General features: G+C 40.3%; 1 protein-coding gene across 3 annotated transcripts in view; it reads right to left on the minus strand.

The window, feature by feature from the left end:
- Window positions 1-215: 215 nt before the first annotated feature.
- Window positions 216-24571, minus strand: part of enpp2 (ectonucleotide pyrophosphatase/phosphodiesterase 2) — a 28179-nt gene continuing 3823 nt past the window's right edge. Inside the window, exons 2-25 of one of the 3 annotated variants that reach the window (XM_080769219.1) lie at window positions 23621-23726; window positions 20400-20555; window positions 17403-17528; window positions 16386-16446; window positions 15932-16029; window positions 15517-15596; window positions 14890-15009; window positions 14597-14652; window positions 11838-11903; window positions 11609-11681; window positions 11103-11211; window positions 10776-10901; window positions 10462-10493; window positions 10046-10173; window positions 8496-8568; window positions 8037-8124; window positions 7666-7835; window positions 5738-5783; window positions 5062-5201; window positions 4486-4621; window positions 4178-4255; window positions 3762-3894; window positions 3104-3257; window positions 216-1457 (exon numbers count right to left, since the gene is read on the minus strand). In XM_080769219.1, the coding sequence (XP_080625345.1) occupies window positions 1287-1457; window positions 3104-3257; window positions 3762-3894; window positions 4178-4255; window positions 4486-4621; window positions 5062-5201; window positions 5738-5783; window positions 7666-7835; window positions 8037-8124; window positions 8496-8568; window positions 10046-10173; window positions 10462-10493; window positions 10776-10901; window positions 11103-11211; window positions 11609-11681; window positions 11838-11903; window positions 14597-14652; window positions 14890-15009; window positions 15517-15596; window positions 15932-16029; window positions 16386-16446; window positions 17403-17528; window positions 20400-20555; window positions 23621-23726 (2526 nt within the window). In that variant the 3' untranslated portion in view covers window positions 216-1286. Of the gene's footprint in view, window positions 1458-3103; window positions 3258-3761; window positions 3895-4177; window positions 4256-4485; window positions 4622-5061; window positions 5202-5737; window positions 5874-7665; window positions 7836-8036; window positions 8125-8495; window positions 8569-10045; window positions 10174-10461; window positions 10494-10775; window positions 10902-11102; window positions 11212-11608; window positions 11682-11837; window positions 11904-14596; window positions 14653-14889; window positions 15010-15516; window positions 15597-15931; window positions 16030-16385; window positions 16447-17402; window positions 17529-20399; window positions 20556-23620; window positions 23727-24571 lie in introns of all 3 variants that reach the window. The other 2 variants (XM_080769218.1, XM_080769217.1) reach the window with 2 other exon arrangements.

A 24571-nucleotide genomic window follows, 5' to 3' on the forward strand; every position in this document is an offset into this window, starting at 1 on the left:
CACACACACACACACACACACACACACACACACACACACACACACACACACACACACACACACACACACACACACACACACACACACACACACACACACACACACACACACACACACACACACACACACACACACAAAGGAAAAGTCTTATGGAAGTACAGTCTTACAGTGAGCCAGCTAGGTCAAATGAAATGGGTCAGCCTCATAAAATAAAATGTAATTCACCAATAGTGGGGTAGCCTACTCAGTCATCCAGCTGGGACGTAGTAATCAGTCTTCAGATATCCATGAACACATCAGTCAGCAAGATTGGTCATCATTGCTCATCATTCCTTGACCTCAACTGATCGGTGGACCCGACTAGTTTATAGTGCATCACAGGACATGTCTTTGTAAAGCATGATTTTAACCACATTGTTGATCTTAGAAGTTATATTGGTTATGGTGAGAGACTGAGGTGAGTTCACCACACATCTTCAGACAGTGAGTATGTCAACTGCTACAGTACAGTATTGTAATTGTGTGAAATAGTGGGGAGGAATAATTCTCAGTATACATTACATATTTGTAGTATTAATAAATATCAAATACACTGTTTTGGAAATGCAGGGTGTGACCCCTCCACAATTTTACGATATAGGCTAGATGTAATACAAATTTGAATGAGGTGATGAGTGGAATTTGCCTTTTGAGATGTGACATGAGTGCTTAATTAAACTTCTTATACACTTAAGGAACAGGTCATGTTATATTCAAAATGAACCCAAAGAAGCACTAATCTTGTTTTACACTTGAATCATTAGTTTCAGCATAAATCTTTTAAGTATCTTCTGCTATAATCAAGTAATAATGTTTTTTTTACTTCAGTGGATATTTGAAATACACTGACTTGGACAATTACAAACAGGAACAAAACCTACACTGGACTGTACCACATATTTAGTAGCGTTGAATGTTCCAGTCTGCTCAGTGCTGTTGTATATTCTCCCTTCATTCATGGCAATAATTTGTGCATTTTCCATCCAATCTCCACAGATCCACAAAAATAAAATCAAGGGAAAAGGGAAAAAAGGTAGACAGATTCTCTAATAACTTTCATGTACCACACATTCACCATGGAAAAATAAAAAGGATCTGTACTGAGTAGGACGATGTGAATTGCATTGTAACATAAAATACTGTAGATTGTTTACTGTTCCTCCAAACCATAGAGGGACAGTAACATGCAGTGGGTATTCACATCTATATCTGTCTGCTTTGACCAAAAAACGTTGCATTGGAGTTTGTCAGATTTCACTCTCGTAGGTGTGCATGTAGGTCTTGAGGGAGAGGATCTCAGGGTAGCTCCGTGTGGTTCTGCGGTAGAAATCCAGGCCTGTCAGAATCTCCACGTCTCGGACCCGAGCTGTATGCATCTTCATCAGATCCTCCACCCAGCGGGATTCTTCCTCAGAACTCTACAAGGTAAAGTTGAAAGTAAAGTTGCATTTATTACTTTAGGACACGTTGACACTAACTCTAAGGATCGAACTTGGAACCTTGCGGTTCCCATCCGGCCGCTCTACTGGCCACTCTACCCTGAGCCACTGTCGCACCTACAGTATAGAGCAGGGATACTCAAATAGATTTACCTGTGGGCCACATTACAAAAATGGCAAGGGGCCAGGGGCCAGTAGATAAAATTACGACATTAATGATACTTGATAACTTCTCTCTTTCAATTGCTTTATTTTCGCAAAATGTATCAAAGTACAATGTGCATGCACACAATATGTAAATAAATAAATGTGTTACATTTTCTTGCATAAACACAAAGAGCTGTTTCCATAACTGCACAAATTATTGCACATAACAGGAGTAGCTGTTATAATAACATAATAACATAACATGAGTAGCTCTTTGCCTGCCTGCCTGTCTGTCTGTCCATGAGTAGTTATTTGTCTGTCTGTCAATGAGTAGCTGTCTTACTGTCTGCCTGTCTATGAGTAGCTGTCTGCCTGCCTGTCTATGAGTAGCTGTCTGTCTGCCTGCCTGCCTGTCCAATTGTCCATGAGTAGCTGTCTGTCTGCCTGTCTGAGTAGCTGTCTGCCTGCCTGCCTAATTGTCCATGAGTAGCTGTCTGTCTGCCTGTCTATGAGTAGCTGTCTGCCTGCCTGCCTAATTGTCCATGAGTAGCTGTCTGTCTGTCTATGAGTAGCTGTCTGCCTGCCTGCCCAATTGTCTATGAGTAGCTGTCTGTCTGTCTATGAGTAGCTGTCTGCCTTCCTGCCTGTCCAATTGTCCATGAGTAGCTGTCTGCCTTCCTGCCTGTCCAATTGTCCATGAGTAGCTGTCTGCCTGCCTGTCCAATTCTCCATGAGTAGCTGTCTGTCTGCCTGTCTATGAGTAGCTGTCTGACTGCCTGCCTGTCCAATTCTCCATGAGTAGCTGTCTGTCTGTCTGCCTGTCTATGAGTAGCTGTCTGCCTGCCTGCCAGCCAGCAAGTTGGTTAACAGAAAATAAATTGTTATGGCTGAGTAAAATAAAATACAATAAACACAATTTGCCTGAAAATAGATTACCCAGCTATGACTTTTTTCATGAAAAAAAATGAGTAGTGATATGGCTGACTGAGTAAAATAAAACAATCTACATGAAAATAGATAGCAATTACCATTTCCGCAATTTCCACAATTTCCGCAATTACAATTTCCGCAATTACAATTTCCGCAATTTCCATTTCCATTTCCAACTATTAATGGCAGCTGGGTTTCATCATTCAAATAAAATAGAATTCTGTCCGTTTAGCTATAAAATTATGTCAGGGAATAGGGATACACAGTATATGTCTTTCATTTGCATTGCATCTCCCCCCCCCCAAGCTTTTATTTTCGTTCGAGTAATAGTACAACTCTAATAGTATTACTTATAATAATGTAATTAAAGATAACTTCATTCAGATTTATTTATTTTTATTTCATTTTCCAGATTTTTTTTTCTTATTTTTTTTAGATTTTCATTGGTGGGCCAGTCATAATGGTCCCGCGGGCCTGATGTGGCCCGCGGGCCTGAGGTTGAGTATCACTGGTATAGAGTACTGTAAGCAATTTGAGCTCATACTCACGTTGCAGGTCTCCTCATTGTCTGGCCTGTGTGGTAGAATAAAGGCAGAGCTGCTCAGGGGACCAGTACAGGAGTCAGCAGGCTGGGTGAAGTCTAGGCAACTGGTCAACACCACAAAGTAATGGGTGGGGATGGGTATCGTACCACTTGCATACCTAAAGTAAAGAAACATCTAAAGGTGAGGCATATCCACTTATTGGTAAGTAGGATGAATATCGAGAACATCATGAAAACGGTGTGGGAAAAAGTACGGTATGGTGTGTATATTAAAAGCCTGCACTTGCTCATGGCAATGCATCTATGTTGTATCTATCTATGTTGTGGGATTCTGCTCAGGAATTTATGCCACTAGGTGCGATCAATGTTCTATACACAATATGATACTGTGGGGTTATTTGCTTGTTTTCAAGCTACTATGTGGTATTAAATATTTTACCATGTGGACAAAATTTCAGTGATTTCAGTTTAGATTGAATAATGCATTTGCACAAAAAATATATACAGGATATGTGTATGTAGATATGCATAAACTAAAGCCTAATTAATACTTTTTTTGTGCGTGTGAGTGTCTCACCAAAACTTGCAATCCATTTTTATTATTTTTGGGCGGCGAGCAACACCATCCAAATGACAAAGAATAAATGAGGGTTCATTCTTACTGTTTTATCTTCTCAGTTGAGTCCCTGAGGCCGTCATAATCATAGTCAAATATAGGACCAATAATTATATTCACTCCGTTTCTCTCACTGGCAAACCTCTTCACCAGAGCTCTCTGTAAGTAACCCCATATCCCTAAAACACAGACAAAAAGAGCAGAAGAGACAACGTGTATATCTGAGACCCAATATTCCAAGTATTATAGGATCATAAAACACAAATTCTTATTGTGCAGATTTGTCAAAGCATATGAAAAGTGATATTCTAATAGAACTCTTTATGGCAAAACTAGTAACATCCACAATGTATGGCATTTTTGTGTGATTTGTTGGAGTGTACAAATCACATACAGTATATCTAATCCCAAAGAGGATAATTGAAACAACCAAATAATGACATCCCCATTAAACAGACTTACTTTTGAATGCAGGATACATGGGGACTGTGTTTGTGATAAGGACAGCATCATATTTCCCATCCATGGTTGAGGACAACTCTGTCAACATGGAAAATAAAACAACTAAAATAGGACTAAAGTGCAACTATAAAATTCACACTCATGAACCCACTGGACTCTAGACAAAATTACTTTTTGGGACCCAGACATGTGAATGGATTAAGCCTGATAAATAATGCTTACCGTAGACTTGCAGTAACTTGAAGTAAAGGTGAACTTTGAAAGGACTGTCACTGAAAAGTTTACCAGTGGGTCTAGAGTAAACTTACGCGGCGGGTACAGGAAAGCATAGGTGATTTGTTTGTCTGCTCTGTAATTGGTACAGGACTGGCTGAAGGCTGGAGGTACACGAAGATCTGGTCTCACACAGTTAGAGAGGGCCTCAGGCAGCTGTGACACTTCTACCTGGGGACCACACAGCACAACACAAACTAAATGAATGCAACATGCAAACATCTCTTGTTCTGCATCTTTCTGTTCGATTATATAACGTTAACCATGACCTTGACTTTTGACCTTATCAACGTGAACTTAGGCAGCCTACTGATCATTAAACGATAGAGAGAAATATCTACAGTCTTCTTAAGCTCCAAAAAGTTATTACAGACAGACAGATCACAACGTTTGAACCTACATGAGGTCCTTGTCAGGTGCGATGAGCCTGAGGTACTGATCATTACCACCAGTTACCACCAGTGCGTGCGCACACGCACACACACATTGTAGTTTCTATTCCTGAGGCATAGCTTTGGTTTTATATCATATTGCTCATCTATACCATCCTTAAAGGCAACATCAGCCCATGGTTGAAATTGTCTTAGAACAACATAGGAGATAAAACGTACCTGTCTGCTGACTGTGTATGAGGTCCAAAGGGGCATGAAGAGAGATTCACTGTAGCCACTGATGTAGTCACCATGATGGAGGATGAAATATTTACTACGGTACAAAACAGCAGGTCGACCATATGGCAGATTTCTGCTATCTGGGAAAGCCGGACCATAGGAAGGATGGAAGAAGAGAACCATAATGTAACAAGACAAATTTCGAACCTATTAAAATAACATACAGCAACATTCTGGCAAAGAAAAACCCTAGATTTTTTTTCTTTTTTTCAAGTGAGAATATTTTAAAATGTATGAAAAGTGTGCTCACATATGTATATAAATGTTGCATTCTCTTGACATGGCGGAAGTCAAGATGGTTTTGAAATCTGATCAAATGAAATCTGTCTATATGGTTTTAGGTCATACCATGGGCAATATTTATTATTAGTTTTATTTCCATATTGACTGACCATCCATGGGGGACTAAACCTCAAGAGTTAGGATGTGTAGTACAATTCAGTAAGGGACTGTTTAATGTGTTTTACATTTTTCGTTTTTTAATGCAATTATTTTAAATATATGTTAAAAATGTCCCCTCATTCTCTGGTTTATAATAATATTACAATTAAATAATACCCAAATTATTGTTGTGTTAATATTTTAAAACATCACACTTTAACATGATCAAACTGACCATCAATAGCTTGCCTCAGTCGCTGGTTTAGCTCCTCCACTTTGTTCTGTAAGAGACAGAGCCAGAGTGACTCCAGGTTATAGCCTCGTACAAGGGTCACTTTCAAACCTCTCTGGCCCCTACTTTTTACACGCAACTGCAAAAAGATTGGAGATTGAAACAATCTCTTGCCAGAGATCCACATGGGAATCACACAGTATCCCTGCAGAGGTAAAGTGAATCATTCAGCTGAACACAATAAAATCCTCAGTGTTTAATTTAACTCAGAGTGGAAAGGAAATGACCCACAAGGGTAATTTATTTTTATACTTTTAGAATTAAATAAACACTCCAGATTTTGCAATGCAGGGCTGGGCTCAGTTCACTTTCAACTCAGGTGATTCAAGAACTGCATGATATCATATCAATTTAAAAGTACGACTGAGGATGAAAGATTTGTCATTAGCCAATCATCTGCAAGTGTTACTTAAGTTATGACTGGAATTAACTGAAAGTGATATGATTCCAGCTCTGCCACAGAAAGCAAGGATATACTATAAATTAAACAGATAGGGTTATTGCAGCAGTTTAGGGATACTGGTTAGAATGCAACATAGCACCAGTCAGTCAATGGCACCTATATGCATTCAATGTAAAACAACAAAAATGACATGCACACACGCACGCATGCACGCACGCACGCACAGACACACACACACACACACACACACACACGGATTTGATTAATAGTGGGTTGCATGCAAATAATTTTATCTTTTATCTACAGGTCTGCTCTGTAAATGATTTATGTGGCATAAGAAATAAATGATAATTATCATTGTGGTTGTTTGCTTTGGTGTGCTTTAAACTGAATGTTTGAAAAGCGGATCTCTAGTCAGCCCTTGGATTTATTTCTTTCCCTTTCTTACTGAGCAAACCTTGCGAGACAAAAACATCTGAAAACAGTTTAAAATATTTAAACTGCATGAGAAGCATTGATTTAACTTCCCATGCAAAATACTTTTCTGCTTTGGTGGGACATTCCCATATTTCTTCCCCATGCGTTTCAGCACAGTCAGTAACCACTGGTATTCAAGTGCGTAAATTTACTTCTCGAATGATCACGGAATGAAATTATATCTTCTAGGTATGTGTGTGCATACTGTATGTTGTGCATGTTATTATGTTATTATTTTAAGTTAACGGACAAAAGGGAAGACGTAATAAGCCTAGGCTTCAGTCTATACCTTGGTTTTTTTCCAGAATAAGAAAAAGAAAAACTGATGAACTAAGAATGTTTTGTATGGAGAAAAAAAAAGGAAACTAATAAACTAAAACTAAACTAAACCATGTATACTGAGTATCCAGTATAAATTATTTTTTGTATAAAACCTTTACCAGTGATTACAGTATTTCACTACAAAAACTAAACGAAACGTTGCTTGTGAAATGTGAATAAGCTATAGCAATTAGCAATGTCTTGGAATAATTCTTAACAATTAATATTGTTATCCAAGAATGATGATCTCAGTTCCAATATAAATTTGGGGAAATTGTAAAACAATTAAGGTATGATCATGATCTTCATTCATGTATATGTATGCCAACTTAGCAATATAATATCTGACATATACATCTGTTTCATTACATACATTATGTACTTTTAATTTACTTTTGTGTAAATAATAAATAAATGCGTCATTAATTCATGTTAACAACTACCTTAGTTAAAGCCAGTTCATATTGGAATAATTTAATAGGTAACTCATTATAAAGTGTATTAGTTAACAAATAGTGACATTATTGTAAAATGTGCCACACTATGCTTATGCTATTATCAATCAGAGTGCTGCCACTCTGCATTGCCTAAACTTTTGTCCATGTATCATTATCAGCTGTTTATAGGAAAATGTGCCCAGGTCTGCCATCAAGTCATCATCAGGGCTGACCTTGTCATCACAGGTGCAGCCCAGGTCATCTGTTCCCAGGGGAGAGGCACCAGAGGGCATGGGCCTAGAAACCTCTTCTGGCATGGTGGGTCTGTAGGTTGGGATTCTTAGTAGGTGGTTCAGACTGCCGTGGGTTCCGTTGTTGGGAGCTGGCTTCAGACCCAGCAGATCTTAGATGAAGTGAAATACATTCATGTCAATCATATAAATTACTCAAACAGTGTAAAAGAGATACATAGCTCAAATTATAATGGTACTTACTGTACTGTGGGTTTGGTTTAATTCACACAGACGTATTTAAGTTAAAAGCTAACACAGTCAGTAACCTTCAGATTAATAATTTAACTCATACATGAGGAAACATATCTTACCACACATAACGTTGTAAAGCTCAACGTTTTCAAAGGCAGGAACTTTTGTCTTGAACTTAAATGAAGGTCCATATCCTAAGAAAATAGTCTGAAAATAAAAGATGGCTAATGTGTTCACTGATGTATTGCCACAGTGGAGTAATGAATCTGTGCTGGGAAACTGCAGGAATAGCTTTGTTATACAGTAAGTACTGGTAAGAACAAACCTCCAGTTTAATAGAACTCAGGCCATTGTATCATTTTGTAACCTTTTGCATACTTATTCCATAAGCGTTTTGAACGAGACATAGGTATGGAGTACAATATTATGGACGTCTACTGTATTTACCTCATTAAAACACAGGATCAATCACTTTAACCGTATATTTGTTACATCTACTCTGTTGCATTAAAAAATGTAAAGCCTAATTTATGCTTTAGCCAACAAGTGTCTCAGAAGCAAAAATGATTTGGAAGTACCTGCATGCTGCTAATCTTATTGTCGTAACCATGGTCACCAGATCGACACATCCTCTTCCCTTCAGGAACCTTTCTGTACAACAGAAGCGACAACAATTGACCTCCTATAAAATTCTTAACATTGAGTATCTGTGAGCAAATCTACACTAGTTTCATTATCACATTTAAACCGGTGTCAGTAAGCCTAAGGCATTCCAACATCTTGACACTTGAAGATGTAAAATTATTGTATTGAGCTTAAATAGTTAGAGAACAGCGTGGCTCCAATGTGGATCTTGCATTTGATGTCGTTTACGACATATCTATAGCACTGTTTCCCAAACAGTGGCTTGGGACCCATTTGTGGGTCACGGACCAATTTATATGGAGGTACTTCTGTGGCACTGAGGGGTCCAGCGCCTTGCAGAGCCACACCATGAAAATACACTTGTAGTTATGGTATGGAAGGATGTACTGTATGGCATGGAAGGTATGGAATCATTTTAAAGGTTTGGTATGTAATGCTGTTAATCTCTGGTATTTTGCAGGAATTCACGTCCTTCAGCCCTCAGGCCAAAACAACCATGCCTTCACACAACTCTCGCCACAGTTCTCTAATTGAAAAGCAGATTTTATTAAGTGTCCATTAAAACACTACATCCAGTGATGCACGTTTAGTGTGTGCGTGTGTCTCCATGCGTGTGTATGTGTGTGTGTGTGTGTGTGTGTGTGTGTGTGTGTGTGTGTGTGTGTGTGTGTGTGTGTGTGTGTGTGTGTGTGTGTGTGTGTGTGTGTGTGTGTGCGTGCATGCACCCGCGGACATGCACAAGTGGGTGGGTGGGTGGGTGTGAAGGTGAGTGGGTGTGAAGGTGAGTGTGTGTGTGTCTGTGTGTGTGTGTGTGTGTGTGTGTGTGAGTGCCCAGGGGGTAAAGCCACAAGCATGTAGACTATGTAAATCACTAGCTGACGAGGGAGCGTAGAGGACAGGACAAGTTTCCCATTTACTGTGAATATTTAGTTGGTTTGGGATTTACGTAGACGTTCATGTCTGTGTGAGTCAGTGTGTGTGTGTGTGTGTGTGTGTGTGTGTGTGTGTGTGTGTGTGTATCCTCTTAACATTCAGCTCATAGCAGCATCGACTAGCCTATCTGTATTTCACTTACAGTGAAACCACAAAGATTTCTTTCATTTAGTAAAAGAACTTGCTCTTTATATCAATGAACTCACACGTGGATGCATTTTTGCAATATAAAACACCCAGCATCTCGCTCGCTCGCACACACACACACACTCACACACACACACACACACACACACACACACACACACACACACACACGTACAGATGTACAATTCACTCTCCATTCAAATATCTGAAGAGAGATAGGACTGTAGCCTAACTACGTATGTAGTAACTGTGTTTTTAACACTACCCAGATTGATGAAATGCCTGATGTGTTAAAAAACTAAATACAGATAAAACGATATACGATTTATATCCTGATAAAATGTCAAACTGAAAAAGACCAAACTGCACCTTTGCACTTCCTGTTTGGATGATGTCACTGTACCTGGCAACTTGCCACTTCCTTTCAACCAACAGGTGAATGTCTTCAATGCGTGGGTTGTTGGCATAATGCAGTCTCTTTGGTAGGTGTTGCTTCAGGTATGGTTTAAAATGCTGCTCTGGTCTCCTACACTGTCAATTAAAAAACAACCTGTCATCATAACAAAGTAAAGGTCCTTGCATACTCGAATAAACATTACGAAAATTCACAATTAGACATACTGTATTACACAACTATATTACTTTGCAGGGGGGCACGCACGCACGCACGCACGCGCACGCGCACAAACACACACACACACACACACACACACACACACACACACACACACACACACACACACACACACACACACACACACACACACACACACACACACACACACACACACACACACACACACACACACAAATACTTACTGTTAGATTTCCAACAACAGCTTTTGGGTCATCTGCAAAAATAAAAAAAGATATGTCCAGGCCATTGAAAAGTGTTTTAGCAAAACATTGGTGCATTTAAAACAACATTTCAGTTCTATTGTGGATGTTCCATATCGGATATTTATTTTTCATCAATCATGCAATGAAATCTGCAGAACCAATAGGCATATTCTCATGTCTCTTTTCAGACATGTTCCAGTCATAGGTGGAGAGTGGTAGCGCAAATAATTATTCAAACAATTAAATTGTTCAAGTCTTAAATGCTGTGATTTCCTTCACTCCACCAGTCTTACATTTAGGGTTGTTGTGATATCTGGAGCGTATTCTGCCTAGAGGCCCAGGGATGAGGATGATGTCATCAATGTTGGACATGTAGTTACTGAGGAACTCTGTCCTTTCATTGCTGATCTCCTCCATACCTACAGATATGAAGGAAGGTGAGTGGGTGAGTGTGTGCATACCGTCATGTATATCACCTTTAATAGCCTGTTTAATTTGATTAGATAATTCCACCCACTGCTCGATACCTGGTGCAAACTTCTGATATGACAATAAAGTTGAGTTGAGTCAAGTTGTGCGTGTGTGTGTGTGTGTGTGTGTGTGTGTGTGTGTGTCAATACCATGGTCGCCCACCATGATGATGTTGACGCATCGGTGCAGATTCATCTGTTTGAGGCCATCCATCAGTTGGCCAACAATCCTATCAAGCATCCTTAGAGGGTTGTTCATCTGAAACACAACGTTTTGGATCCGTTTTTACTTGTTCCATTATGTTACATCTCCCCACACACATACAGCAGTAAACCATGAAAACAGATCTAGTCCACCAACCAACATCAAGCCTACTGCCATGTTATAACCATCAATAAAACCACTGTTATCAATACGAGAGTTGTTCTGATTGAGTAATCAATGAGTCATGTTACGGCAGAATAAAAAAAAGGGTCATTATGAATATGATGTACTTTATTTATTTAATTATATTTTTACTGCAATACAAGCCAAAAAACATGCATGGTGTTTATGGTAGTGATTCATTGGTTTAGGCCAGGGCTCCTCATGTACGTTGTTGATCTGGTTAATGTACAGTGTGCTTTAACAAAACACACAAACACACTATACTCACCTCCTGACTCATGGGCCCCAATTTGTGTCCGTATGTGTCCGGCTGCTCATTGTGCATGGCATAGATATAAGGCCTGAAATGGAAAGAGTCACCGTTTCACAGTAGTTTCACGAGCGAGTGAGTGAGTGAATGAATATAGGGGTGAGTGGGTGACTGAGTGACTGAGTGAATGAATATAGGGGTGAGTGAGTGAGTGAGTGAATGAATGAATTAAAGAACATAAACTCACTGCTTTCCATCAGGAAGGTGAAGCCACTGCAACATGGTCAGTATCCTCCTCTGCAAAGGGATGGCACTAGAACCCACACGCATGTGCACGCACGCACGCACGCACGCACACACACACACACACACACACACACACACACACACACACACACACACACACACACACACACACACACACACACACACACACACACACAGTGTTACACACACGATGGATGACTTCATTCATGTGTATTGATAATGCTTCAAACATTGCAGAAACTCACAAATGAACGAATGACAATGAATTTGAGACCCAAAACTGGCAAATAGACTCCATTGTGCCCTTGAGTCATTTTGGGGGAAATGCTGAATGTATACATTGAACACTGAGGGTTTGAATATCTCAATTCAATTCAATAATTTATTTGCCATGTCAACAAGTTGATAGGAATTTGTCTTGGTTCATACTCAACATATACAGACAACCATAGATACACACAAACAAGAAGGACAATACAAAAACCAGCAGCATAGGCAGATTGCTATTAGAGTTCAGATGTCTAATGGCTACGGGGTAAGTGCTATTTCTGAAGCGACATGTTGAGCTCTGGATACTTCTATATCTCCTGCCTGATGGGAGGAGATTGAAGAGGTGATGTGCAGGATGGGAGTTGTCTGCAATGATTTTATTTGCCTTCCTAATTATTGTGGTGGAATAGAGTGAGGAAAGTGTAGGGAGGCTACATCCTATGTTTTTTGATGCGCAACGTACTACTCTTTCCAGCTTTGATTTGTCTTGAGAGGTTGTGTGACCAAACCAGACAAGCATGGAGAAGGTTAGAACACTTTCAATAGTGGCCCTGTAGAAGTGAGTCATGGCTGCTTGGCTGACTTTAAACTTCTTAAGCTGCCGCAAGAAATAGAGATATCTAGGATGAAACATGTTTTAAAGCCCCCAGATATTAGGCCATGGATCTCCATTTGACCCCAAAAAGATACAATATAATTTATCAGAGAATATACAATATACAATGCAATTCATCAGAGAATAAACAATATACAATGCAAATTTATCTTGGCGTGACAGACTCGGGGTCCATTTGGATCATAACTATAAATCACTTACTGTTACCCTTTTAGCATAGCTTTTGTTGTATTTCTGCACTGTTTTCAAACGTTTAAATAAAGTATTCAATCAATCAATCAAACTCAAGGACCCCTGGGGTTCCCTGGACCCCATGCTGACAAACTGTGTTTTAAAGCACTCCCACTGGGTGAGAAAGTGTCTGGACATTACGGACGGCCCACATACTGTACTGCCTGTGCAGTGACGAGGCCACCAAGCAAGCTCCCACCTTACACTCCACAGCTGTCAACCATCAAGCCCAGGCTCAAAGACCCCGACTGGGGCTTGAGGTGTGGGGCAGCGGGGGGCAGGATGGAGGAACAAGGGGGTATGGTTACACTACTTTGAAACTCGACAGGGGGCCTCTCTCTCACTCTTTCCACCGTACTCAACACACCTAAAAACCCTCAGTGTTAATTTAACTCTGGGACTGTAAAAATGAACCTGTAAAGGTCCATTCCACACACACACACACACACACACACACACACACACACACACACACACACACACACGCATGCATGCACGCACATACGCACACACGCTCCTCTGTCATTCCTGTTGTCACTCTCTCTCATGCTCACTTCATTTCCATACCTTTGTTTCTCTTAGTTTTTCTCTCACATGCACCTCTGCTAGTGCCAAGCAAAAGCACTCGAAATCGCACTTTAGCCCCTGTGGTTTGAAAGAGTGGCACATCTGCGACCCTGGTTCATAGTGAAGCCCTGCGTAGCGTAAACAGGCCCATTTGCACAAATTGCTGTAAAAACAGCCTTGCAGCATGCCTCTCCTGAGATCTGCCTCTCGCTCTATCAAAGCCCTCTCTGTGTTGATAAATGTGGGCTCCTTTGTGTTCTAAATGCTATAGATACGGAACTGTTGCAGACCACACTGGCCTGACGGAGTGACAGAAACATGATCAGACATGTTCTAGACTAGAGAAGTTCACCACCAACTGAAACAAGCTACAGTCTGAAGCTACAGTCTGAACCACATATCATTAAAAGGCAATGCATCGACATGTGTTGTGAGCTTGTTGATTGTCTATTTTCGGTACTTTTGTGCAAAACTATCCCATTCTCTGCATTGATAAACACAAATTATCATAAAAAGGTATTTACAAAGTAAAGATCTGCCAGATTTTATGGATTATTTAATTGCCGACTGTGTAAATCAAAGGATTTAGCAGGAAACCAAAGAATTTCATTCACAGAGAAGTCCAGAGAGAAGTACTGTACAGTATGAACATTATTTTGCTACAGAGCCTTGACATTCCTGACTTGCAGAATAGTTTTGGCACTCAGATTTGCTGACAGAATAATACGGGGAGGGAGGCACAGTAGGGGAACAATCTACTGTGTATTGTGTGTGTGTGTGTGTGTGTGTGTGTGTGTGTGTGTGTGTGTGTGTGTGTGTGTGTGTGTGTGTGTGTGTGTGTGTGTGTGTGTGTGTGTGTCCTTTTACTCACAACTACAACTGCGATAATAGGGATTGTACAAAAATACATATTTTATAGTCATATTTTACTGGATAATGTCTTTTCCTGAGAATTATCCGCTAATGATTAGAATCTACTGTTTACAGCGAGAAATATCTCGCTGGCCAACAACACCACAATACCCTGTTTAGACATCCGAGACAGACAGACTTACACAGGCCAGAAGAAAGTGGCAGCTTTCACTCCTTGTTTGACTGATGTGATCCAGATCTGGCAATGGGAACAAAGAAAAACATTCACTTATCCCATGTCAACTTGTCAAAATGTCCTCCATCTTGTGATGAAACTGAAAGGAAAGATTTGGTGTGCCACTGTGCCAGTCAGAAATGAGAAGAGAAGAGAAGAGAAGAGAAGAGAAGAGAAGAGAAGAGAAGAGAAGAGAAGAGAAGAGAAGAGAAGAGAAGAGAAGAGAAGAGAAGAGAAGAGAAGAGAAGATCAAGTACTCACAGGTTGTCCTCCCCACCATCGGTGCTTAAGTTTCTCCCTGCTTCTCAGGCTGAAGGTCGCATTAAACACAGGGTCATGCATGGTGTTGCCGACGATACCATGCGACTCTGGGTAGAGACCCTGACAGACATTCAAACTAAAATTACATGTGCAATCCCATGTGAAGAGCAATAGTACTGTAAGCAACCTGTTTTCACTGTAAGAAATCAGTAAATAGCCCAACACACATGTAAGAGATTTGTATCATTGCCTACAAAAGGATAAGAGATAAATATTGTGATCATCTGAGGCAATTACCATAACATTGCAATGTTCTGAAATTTGCTGTTGTTATAATATACTGTTGGAAAGCCTGTTTATTTACCTTTTAAAGTGTGCCCAATTTGTAAGGAACATGCATTTGTGGGATGAGCAGCACAGCTGAATAATTAGAATTAGAATAAGCCATCCAGAATGAATCTGGAGTTGCTGCTAATTGTGTACGGCACTCAAGGCTTACACATGTCATATTATATTACAGCTATGGGCGTTTTAGGCACAATGCGAAGCTGAGCCGTCATGCAATGATGCTATACAACAGCCTCTGCAAATCATGGGCAACTGAAAGAGAAGAATACTGTCCCATACTGTGGCCAGAGAGTAGAGGTTGGGGAAGGTTTTGGAGGGGTAAACAGGTCTCATGTATGGAGCATGGGTACCACATGTTCCTGAGGAGACATACAGACAAAAAGAACACCTTGATCAGTAAGAGACCATTCATAAACCAAAAGCCTTCCATCTATCTACTGTCTCTATCTACTGTCTCTATGCACACACACAGACAGCAAAATATCATAATGATGATATTTAGAGACACTGTCATTGAAGACGGTTACAGCTAAACCACCCCTTCATCTTTGTTGATATTATTATAAAAACTATTATTATAACTAGTATTAATATTATTATTAATATTATTAATTATTATTCATCCATCCATCCATCCATCCATCCATCCACGATTCATTCATTCACCCATCCATCCAACTCATCAAGGCCATACTGAGTTTCTCGATGTTGGGGATGATGGCGGTGCCTCTCTTCATGTAAGACGCTCTGAATCCATCTACAGACAGCATGATGAGGGGGGGACGCACAAACCTATAACCACACACATCACAAGGAAATTAATAATACTTTACAACAGTAGTTCCCAAACTTTGTAGCTCAAGACCCAAAAAAGAAATCTGATGTTTGTCCAGGACCCAAACTAGTGAAAATAGCAGATCTGCTGAGGCAATCTTTAGAACATATTTAATAATAATAATAATAATAATAATAAATGACAAATCTTAGCAAACAAAACAACCCACAAATGGGTCTTGACCCACTGCTAGGGAAACAGTGCTTTATAAGACAAAGTCATTTCAAGAATTTCCATTAAAAAGTGTTAAAAGTGCTGAAAACAAAATATTCTGTAATCTCCATTATTTTCCTCATCTGCATACAGTACATACCTAGCAGGACATTCATGTGTCTTCATCTCCTCGCATTCATCCTGCAACCATGACGTGTCTCCTGAAAGAACATACAGTATCCATGATAATATATCAACCATGACGTGTCTCCTGAAAGAACATACAGTATATTATCCATGATAATATATCAACCATGACGTGTCTCCTGAAAGAACATACATTATCCATGATAATATATCAACCATGACGTGTCTCCTGAAAGAACATACATTATCCATGATAATATATCAACCATGACGTGTCTCCTGAAAGAACATACAGTATATTATCCATGATAATATATCAACCATGACGTGTCTCCTGAAAGAACATACAGTATATTATCCATGATAATATATCAACCATGACGTGTCTCCTGAAAGAACATACAGTATATTATCCATGATAATATATCAACCATGACGTGTCTCCTGAAAGAACATACAGTATATTATCCATGATAATATATCAACCATGACGTGTCTCCTGAAAGAACATATATTATCCATGATAATATATCAACCATGACGTGTCTTCTGAAAGAACATACAGTATATTATCCATGATAATATATCAACCATGACGTGTCTCCTGAAAGAACATATATTATCCATGATAATATATCAACCATGACGTGTCTTCTGAAAGAACATACAGTATATTATCCATGATAATATATCAACCATGACGTGTCTCCTGAAAGAACATATTTTATTATCCAGCGACTCAGAGAGATGAAAAGGAAGAATGGGAAGATCGAGGAGAAGGAGATCAAGGTGTGTGCATGCATGTGCGTATAATGTGCACAGACTGCACACCAATGAGTGTACATTTATGTACAAGAAAAATAAAACAATAACACGCTGGATTTTTGAGAAAGATGCTCTAGCAACATGACAGTAATAACTTTACTGTTGTAAAGTATGATTTCTTGATTGTATCCTTTTGTCCAGCCTTTTACGCTACAGCATGGGTGCTGTAATGTTTTGTAGAGCGTAGTAAAGTAGAATTACAAACCTTTACATAGTGCCTTATAGTTGGTACAACAATCTCCTCTAGCCAGACAGTCTTCAGAGCAATGGCAGGCATGCTGTTCATTTCGAGTCTCCCCACAGCGCTCCTTACTGCATTCATACCCGCCCTCTGGATATTGGTAAGATCAAATCAGAAGTTCTATTAGAATCAAAAATATATAGCCTGGATGTACTGTAACAAGAACCAATGCAAAGAGAGCTGTAACTGTACTCAAAAGAGACCCCTGGATATGTCCACAGTACTGAACAAATGAGAAAACTGTTGGAATAATATTTAATAAAAATATTGTCCATTCTGAAGGTGAATGCATAAGTCCAAGTTTAAAAGAGGGTCCACCTTGTTCAATTCATCAAAACATTTAGAGACGTACAGTACAAATAGACACTTCTACGTATATAGCCAAAGAACAGAACAGAACAGGAATTCATCATAAAGTAGGTAAAAAGGGGAAAGAAACATACAGTGCGTAATCAATGCAATAATCATGCTGAATATGGTTAACATAGTTCCACAAAGTCGCTCTTTAGATTGTGCCGATTGGTCGGTACTGGTGCACGTCACCAAGCGGCTGATCAGTGATCACTCTCTCTGTCCTTGTATCTCTCCCCTCACCTGGAGCATATAAAAGGCAGGGTATAAAGTTTTACTATATCAATGGACTTAAACTTTTTGGTGCCAAACCACACTTTGACTATGTGCCAAAACATAATTGTAAAGGTAAACATTTGATTATAACATCACTGAACAACATTATCTTTATGCTTTTTAAATGTCACAAATCTCACACTCCACACATTGCACACAGCATGCTAATTTGTCCGACCATACCAGATAAGAAACAGCCCAATTTGTGTAACAATGTAATATAATCCACATGGCTTAGACTCTGCAGAATTAAGAAAATTATTCTATTTCAATAATATTACCCGCTGTCAGAATAAAACCGACTCAGTGGCCTTGTGGTTTGTGTCCGCCCTGAGACTGGGAGGTCGGGGTTCGATCCCAAAGACTCTAAAAATGTGACCCAGTGCCTCCCTGCTTGGTACTCAGCATCAAGGGTTGGATTGGGGGTAAATCCCTGCGACATACTAGCGCCATGTCCAGGGGGGGGGGGGGTGTACTTGTACATCAAGCTGCTTCACTATGGCTAGAATAAAGACCACAGTACGGCCTTGACCAAAACTGTAACAGTGTTGTTTTCAGACAGTGGGAGCATTACACCAGGAAGGTGGTAATAAGCCAAAGACCACCTAGTTTAAAAGCGGAACATTAAAAACAGACCACCAACACTGGAAGCAGCAGGGGGTGGTTTAGAGACGAGGAAGGGACGAGAATGATTTTAGAGTGAAGCTGAGAAGCTTCAAGCTAGGCAACAAAAGAAAATCACACCTGTGTGAACTGAGTGGTGCAACTCCCCTCTCCCCCCCCCCCCCCCCCCTCCTCTCCTCTCTCTCCCTCTCATTAGCAGGCAACAGTGCAGCACTAATACTATCTCTATCTCTCGGTTTCTGGCACAACAGCGCCCCTACTGGGCGTCATACTGGTGCTCATGAACACATACATAGGCACATACATAGGTGAACCAACACATAGGTGAACACGGACATTGCTGTTCCTTGGAGTGGTTGCACCACTCAAAAAGTACTAGACATCTTCATGATGGGCAAGAGAAGAGAAGAAAAAAGGTCAGAGGTCAAAAGTCAGAACCCGAAAGTTGTTCAGCATGATGAGACCCATATGCGTATCGAAGTTCTATTGCCGATGGTCGTACGGTTGATGAGCTATACCTGTTAAAAGTTAGCATTTTCAATTGAGTGCTATCGCCCCACCCTTTGGCCAATGGTCGTGGGCTTCGCGTTCTCATTGTTTGGCATGGCCCGAAACCACTATTTTTGGCGGAAGGAGAAGAGGAATAACTAGAAAAAGTGCCCTTCTGGGCACAGGTCTCCACCAGGAGGATAGGAGTGTGTGTGATGTTTGGCAAAATGTTTAGGCGTAAAATAAACATGTTTTTGTGTGTTTGTGTGTGTATGTGTGTGTGTGACGGGACTTGGCCTGTAGACCCACCATGACGCTGATTTGAAAACTGTCAAGTGGCATTTCTTCCTCAGCCTAGTGGGAATATGCATGCCGTTTCACCGCAATCGGACGCTGCGTTGAGGAGTTGTGGCAATTTGTACAAAACGGGTACAAAGTGGGCTACTCCTGAAAAATGTAGAAGCCAATCTTAACCAATCAGGATGGATTATGAGGAATCAAACAAACCCGTCTTGATCACATGATTATGGAGAGCATGTGTACCGATGTGCGTGAAATTTGGATAATAGGAGTAATATTAGAAAATGTGTTTTACATGTCGGCCTCCTGGTGGCGCTATAAAGAGCAGATGTGAGAAATTCCAGGCAAAGGTTTTTCCTTGGTCTCTAGGGAGTGTGCATACAATATTTTACACAGTTCTGTGCAGTTAGAGGTAAAAACACTAATTGGCCAGTTATAGCCACCATGAGGCTGAGTTGAAAATGTTCCAGTGGCATTTCTTCCTGGGCCTAGTGGGAATGTGCGTGCACAATTTCACAGAAATCACACGATGTGTTCATAATTTGCGGAATTTTGTTTGAAACCATATGCACTCCTGCAAACTTTTTTAGCCAATCTTAGCCAATCAGGATGGAGTCTAAAAAAGGAACCGTTTTGTTGAATGGCTGTAGAGAGGCTGTGTACCAATTTGCCTCTCTAAACACAACAGCGCCCCTACTGGTAGTCAGTCATACTGGTGATCATGAACACATACACACACAAGCACACACACGTCACCTTCGGCCTGGTGGAGACAAAAAAACAGACTATAGGCTACAATAAGAGACCAAGAAGTCTTCCCTTCAGGAAGAAGAAGAAGAAGAAGAAGAAGAAGAAGGACAGGCAAGAAGAGAGATTATATAAAGAGAGAAGTACATGAATAGCAGGAAGGTAAAACAATACCTGTCCTAAGGCAGAGCTGGTCAAAGTCAGAGCAGCAGCTGTTGTAGGTCTTACACAGGTTATCACAACGACACAGCGGTGGCTCATGTTCAATTAGCTCAAAACACCTGTTCCTACAGGAGACAGAAGTATCTATGTTGGGAGACGCAGTACGAGCTGTGGAGGAGAGAAAAATTGTGCAAATTAGTACACAAATATGAACTATGAACTTATTTTAGGGGTTCCAACGTTCCAGCCCAAAGGCATATTTATTTTTCGTCTTCTTCACAGTTTTACAAATTTCAGTGACATGGAAAATACTAAACATGTTTCCTTTTCACCAATCATTGGATGTATTACAACAATAAAATATATCCCCATGCCATATTAAACCTTAAAGTTCCAAATGTTCAAAACAATGTTTTGACATCTCCTTTTGATCAATGAACTTCAAAAGGACATGACTGATTGTTCAGATTTTAACCAGTATATCATCTACAGGTACAGTAGGCTACAAGGATTTATTTGATGAAGAATTCTTAATTCTTAAAGATTTAAATTCAGGATTGAATTAAACAAATTCTGATGAATTCACATGAAAACACTTTAGTGCTGTTGTCCATCCGAAGTCCGAAATGTGCACATTATGGCAACTGCAACCCATTTTGGTTTCTGGCCCCTAGTTTGAGAAGCCCTCTAACTGAAATTCTGCAGATCCTGCAGATCCGAGTGAGACAGAAAGAAGTTTAACTGTTACATTCATAACAAGATGTTCCTTGTCCACTCATGAGAAAAAATATACTAGGTAGCAGAAACATCCAAGCCATGCCAAGTGTGTGTGTGTGTGTGTGTGTGTGTGTGTGTGTGTGTGTGTGTGTGTGTGTGTGTGTGTGTGTGTGTGTGTGTGCCTGCGTGCATGCGTACATATGTACTGTCCGAATAATTTAGGTGTAAATCTCCAAAATGATTCTGTCTGCCAAGCCATGTAGCCACAGTAGTGTACTATCTGTGTGCAACTGCCATGCACCCTTTAGTGTCACTTTTACTCTGGTTGTGTTCCAGTGAGTTTGGAGACTTTGGGCAACAAATACAACTCATTGGTACTTGGCCCCAATGTGTGCACAGAAAATGTATTCTCAGCTGGATAGGTTAAAAAACCTGTCGCTGGAGTTCAAACGACAGAAAAGGTTGCAGTTATCATCCACAGCCATGGCAATTTTTTGGTTCTCCTTCCCATGAAAGCTAAAGTTTTTTGTACTGACAAGGTCAGAAAATCTGAAGCAGAAAATGGGCTCAAATGCTCTCTTAATATTGACTCAAGGTAGAGCTGGGCAAACACATACTCTCTCTCTCTCTAAAAAACAACAACTCACAGACTGCCCAATCACGGCGACGCAGGGTCACACTGATCCGTTGTTTTTCACCCTACTTGCTCATTCTATATGCACTGGCAGACACTTCAGATAGAGAATACATATGTAAACAAACAATACGTTGACTCAAAGCATTGCCATAGAGCTGCCGGTATGGAATGTTAGTTAAATTAAAACGCATGTAGCCCATGTTTAGAAGAGTGAGACTGAGACTTCATCAGTGGTGGGTTTATGTCACTCCAGTTGATGTCAGGTGTGATTGATTGCTCTCGAGTCTCATGTTGGTTTCAAGATTTAGTCTGTTGAACAAAAAAAACTAAGGTTGTTTTCCACGTCTGGCAAGCGCGGGGGAGGTAGGTTCAGGCAAGTCCCAATGCACAGTATGCCAAGGTACATTAAAATGTGTCCAAGGTACACTAGGAATTGCTTGTGCTGAGCCATTTTGGAAACTAAAGAGCAAATGTATGTTTTTTTCTGTTCTTACTTGCTGATGCCATGTCTAATGTTAAATGAGTTATGAATCTTCCTGCCACACACTTGATGAATATGCATAAGAAACACTGAGGGTATAAATTGTGTAAAAGTCATGTACTGTATGTGTAGTTTTCATTGTTATTACCTGTACAGTTAATCTGTAAAGTTAATAACAAATAATCAAAATAGTCAATGGCAGAACTTCTTCCATTTTCAACTTTATCTTACTATAATTGATCCTTACACTAATACTCATAAGATACCACTTTAATTTAGTCATTATGACAATTGATTCCTCCCTTCACACTTTTTCTGCCTTTATTCATAGAGATAGTAGACTACCAGGAAATGGGGAGAGAGAGTTGCAGCAAAGGGATCGGGAGTCGGACCGCAACACGCTGTTAGGCAGCATTAGCAGCCTTGGTGTCGAGCCGGCTGTGCCAGCCGTCCGGGCCCCTCACACATTTGTGTGTTGTCACTGCTGTTGTATCCTACTGGCTCACCTTCCCACCGGGAGGACATAAAGCCTCCGTTCTACTCCGACCAACACTCCTTGACAGCCAGGTACTACTCCAGTCCGTAGGGGTGCGTGCAGTGACAAATATCACACTCCCCGCCTGGCTTCCCTCACACGAACATAGGCAAATTCGTACAGACACTTGACTAAACCGGCTGCACCATGGTGGATTCGAACCCTCAGACTATGTGGTGGATTCAAACCCCCAGACTCCATGGTGGTAGCACTTCGGCACTCAAGCGCAGAGCATGATGGCACAATTTCTGTCTACTAACTCATTGGTGGACTATGCAAACTTGCCTACCAGTGACATCATCCGTGGGGTTTCCAAGCTAATATCAATTGCAGCCTTTCACTTTCTGGAAAGCTAGCATGTTCTAATCTAAAGACATTGTTTTGGCATTATTTATTTTAAATGATGTCACTGGTAGCCACCATTCATGTTACTGTCATATAGTGTTTAGTTTCAATGTATGGATAATCTACTGTTAGACGGATGATAGGTCCTTAGTTTACTTCCTAGTAAAATAGTTTACTATTTCTATGCTTTTGATGTATTAATTACTGTGTTGTATTTGCTTATTGTAAGTAGTCACACAGGGCTCCCCTGAGACAAAGACTGAACAGACAGAAATGGTGGCATCTTATAATGAGCATTAGTGAGGACCAATTCTGTGACGATAGGTTTAAAAGGGTGAAATTGTCCTTTAACTGTAAAGGTCAAACTTGAAAAATAGGAATTCCCCTGAAATATGGCGTGGACCAGTTCCAAAAGAGATGAAAATGACTGCCAGAGTAGCATTGCATACGGTTCAAAATTCCCAGTAAGGTTTATTATTACACAGGAGGTCCAATAATAATATTATAAGCCTACTCACACTCTGTCCTGGCTGAAGCTCCCTCCTCTCCTGAGCGTCTGGGTCGGTCATAGACATATCCTAAAGACACATCGGAGCCACATAGGATGGACACAACCCACACCACCTGGAACATTACACTAACCCGTTAAAACCGGGAAAGCAGCATATCTGTGTCATTTTAGATTTTAGCTATATATACAGGTATACAGTAGCAAAGCAACATACAGTACGTTTTCCAGAAAACTCTTTAGGATGTAGAACAGTATTTTAGAAGAGTAATTCAATAGCAGATGTACAAGCTTGGCGATTCTTCTGTGAATTCCAACCAGAATGTAAAGAGGCAAATCAAAATTCAATATTGCAGAGTTGCTTACCACGGTGCAAGCTGAATTAAAGGACCACTTCACCACTTTTCAACCTATCTTCATATAATACGTCCTCACTAATAATCATGATGAAATGGCACAATTACTCAGTCTGTGTCTCATAGGAGAGCTGTGGGCAGTTCAGATGGGGAATCCAAGCTAATAGAAACTGCAGGCTTTCTAGTCCTGAAAACTTGCAATGCGAATATGGAAGCCATCGTTCTCACGATAATACAAATCTAAAAATGTTTGTAAAAAAAAATCTTGTTTAACGATGCTGTCACTGGTGGACGGGTTTCTGAACTGCCCACAGCCCTCATATGAGACAGACCGGGAAGAACAAAATTGTGCCATTTTATCATGATTATTAGAGACGACCTATTATATGAAGGTTGAAAAGTGGTGAAGTGGTCCTTTAAAAAATATATATATGCTGCTCGAGTCACAACTCATAGCCACAATGCAGAAATGCATAATTGAGAAACCAACGTTTCGAAACAGAGGTCTCCTTCAGGGAATACAAATGTTCTCCTAGTCACCACTATCAAGGGTCTAATTAATGTTACAAGTCACCACTATCAAGGGTCTATATGAAGTGAATTAA

Source organism: Protomyctophum bolini (assembly GCF_963924005.1).
Source record: "Protomyctophum bolini genome assembly, chromosome: 7".
NCBI lineage: Eukaryota > Metazoa > Chordata > Actinopteri > Myctophiformes > Myctophidae > Protomyctophum > Protomyctophum bolini.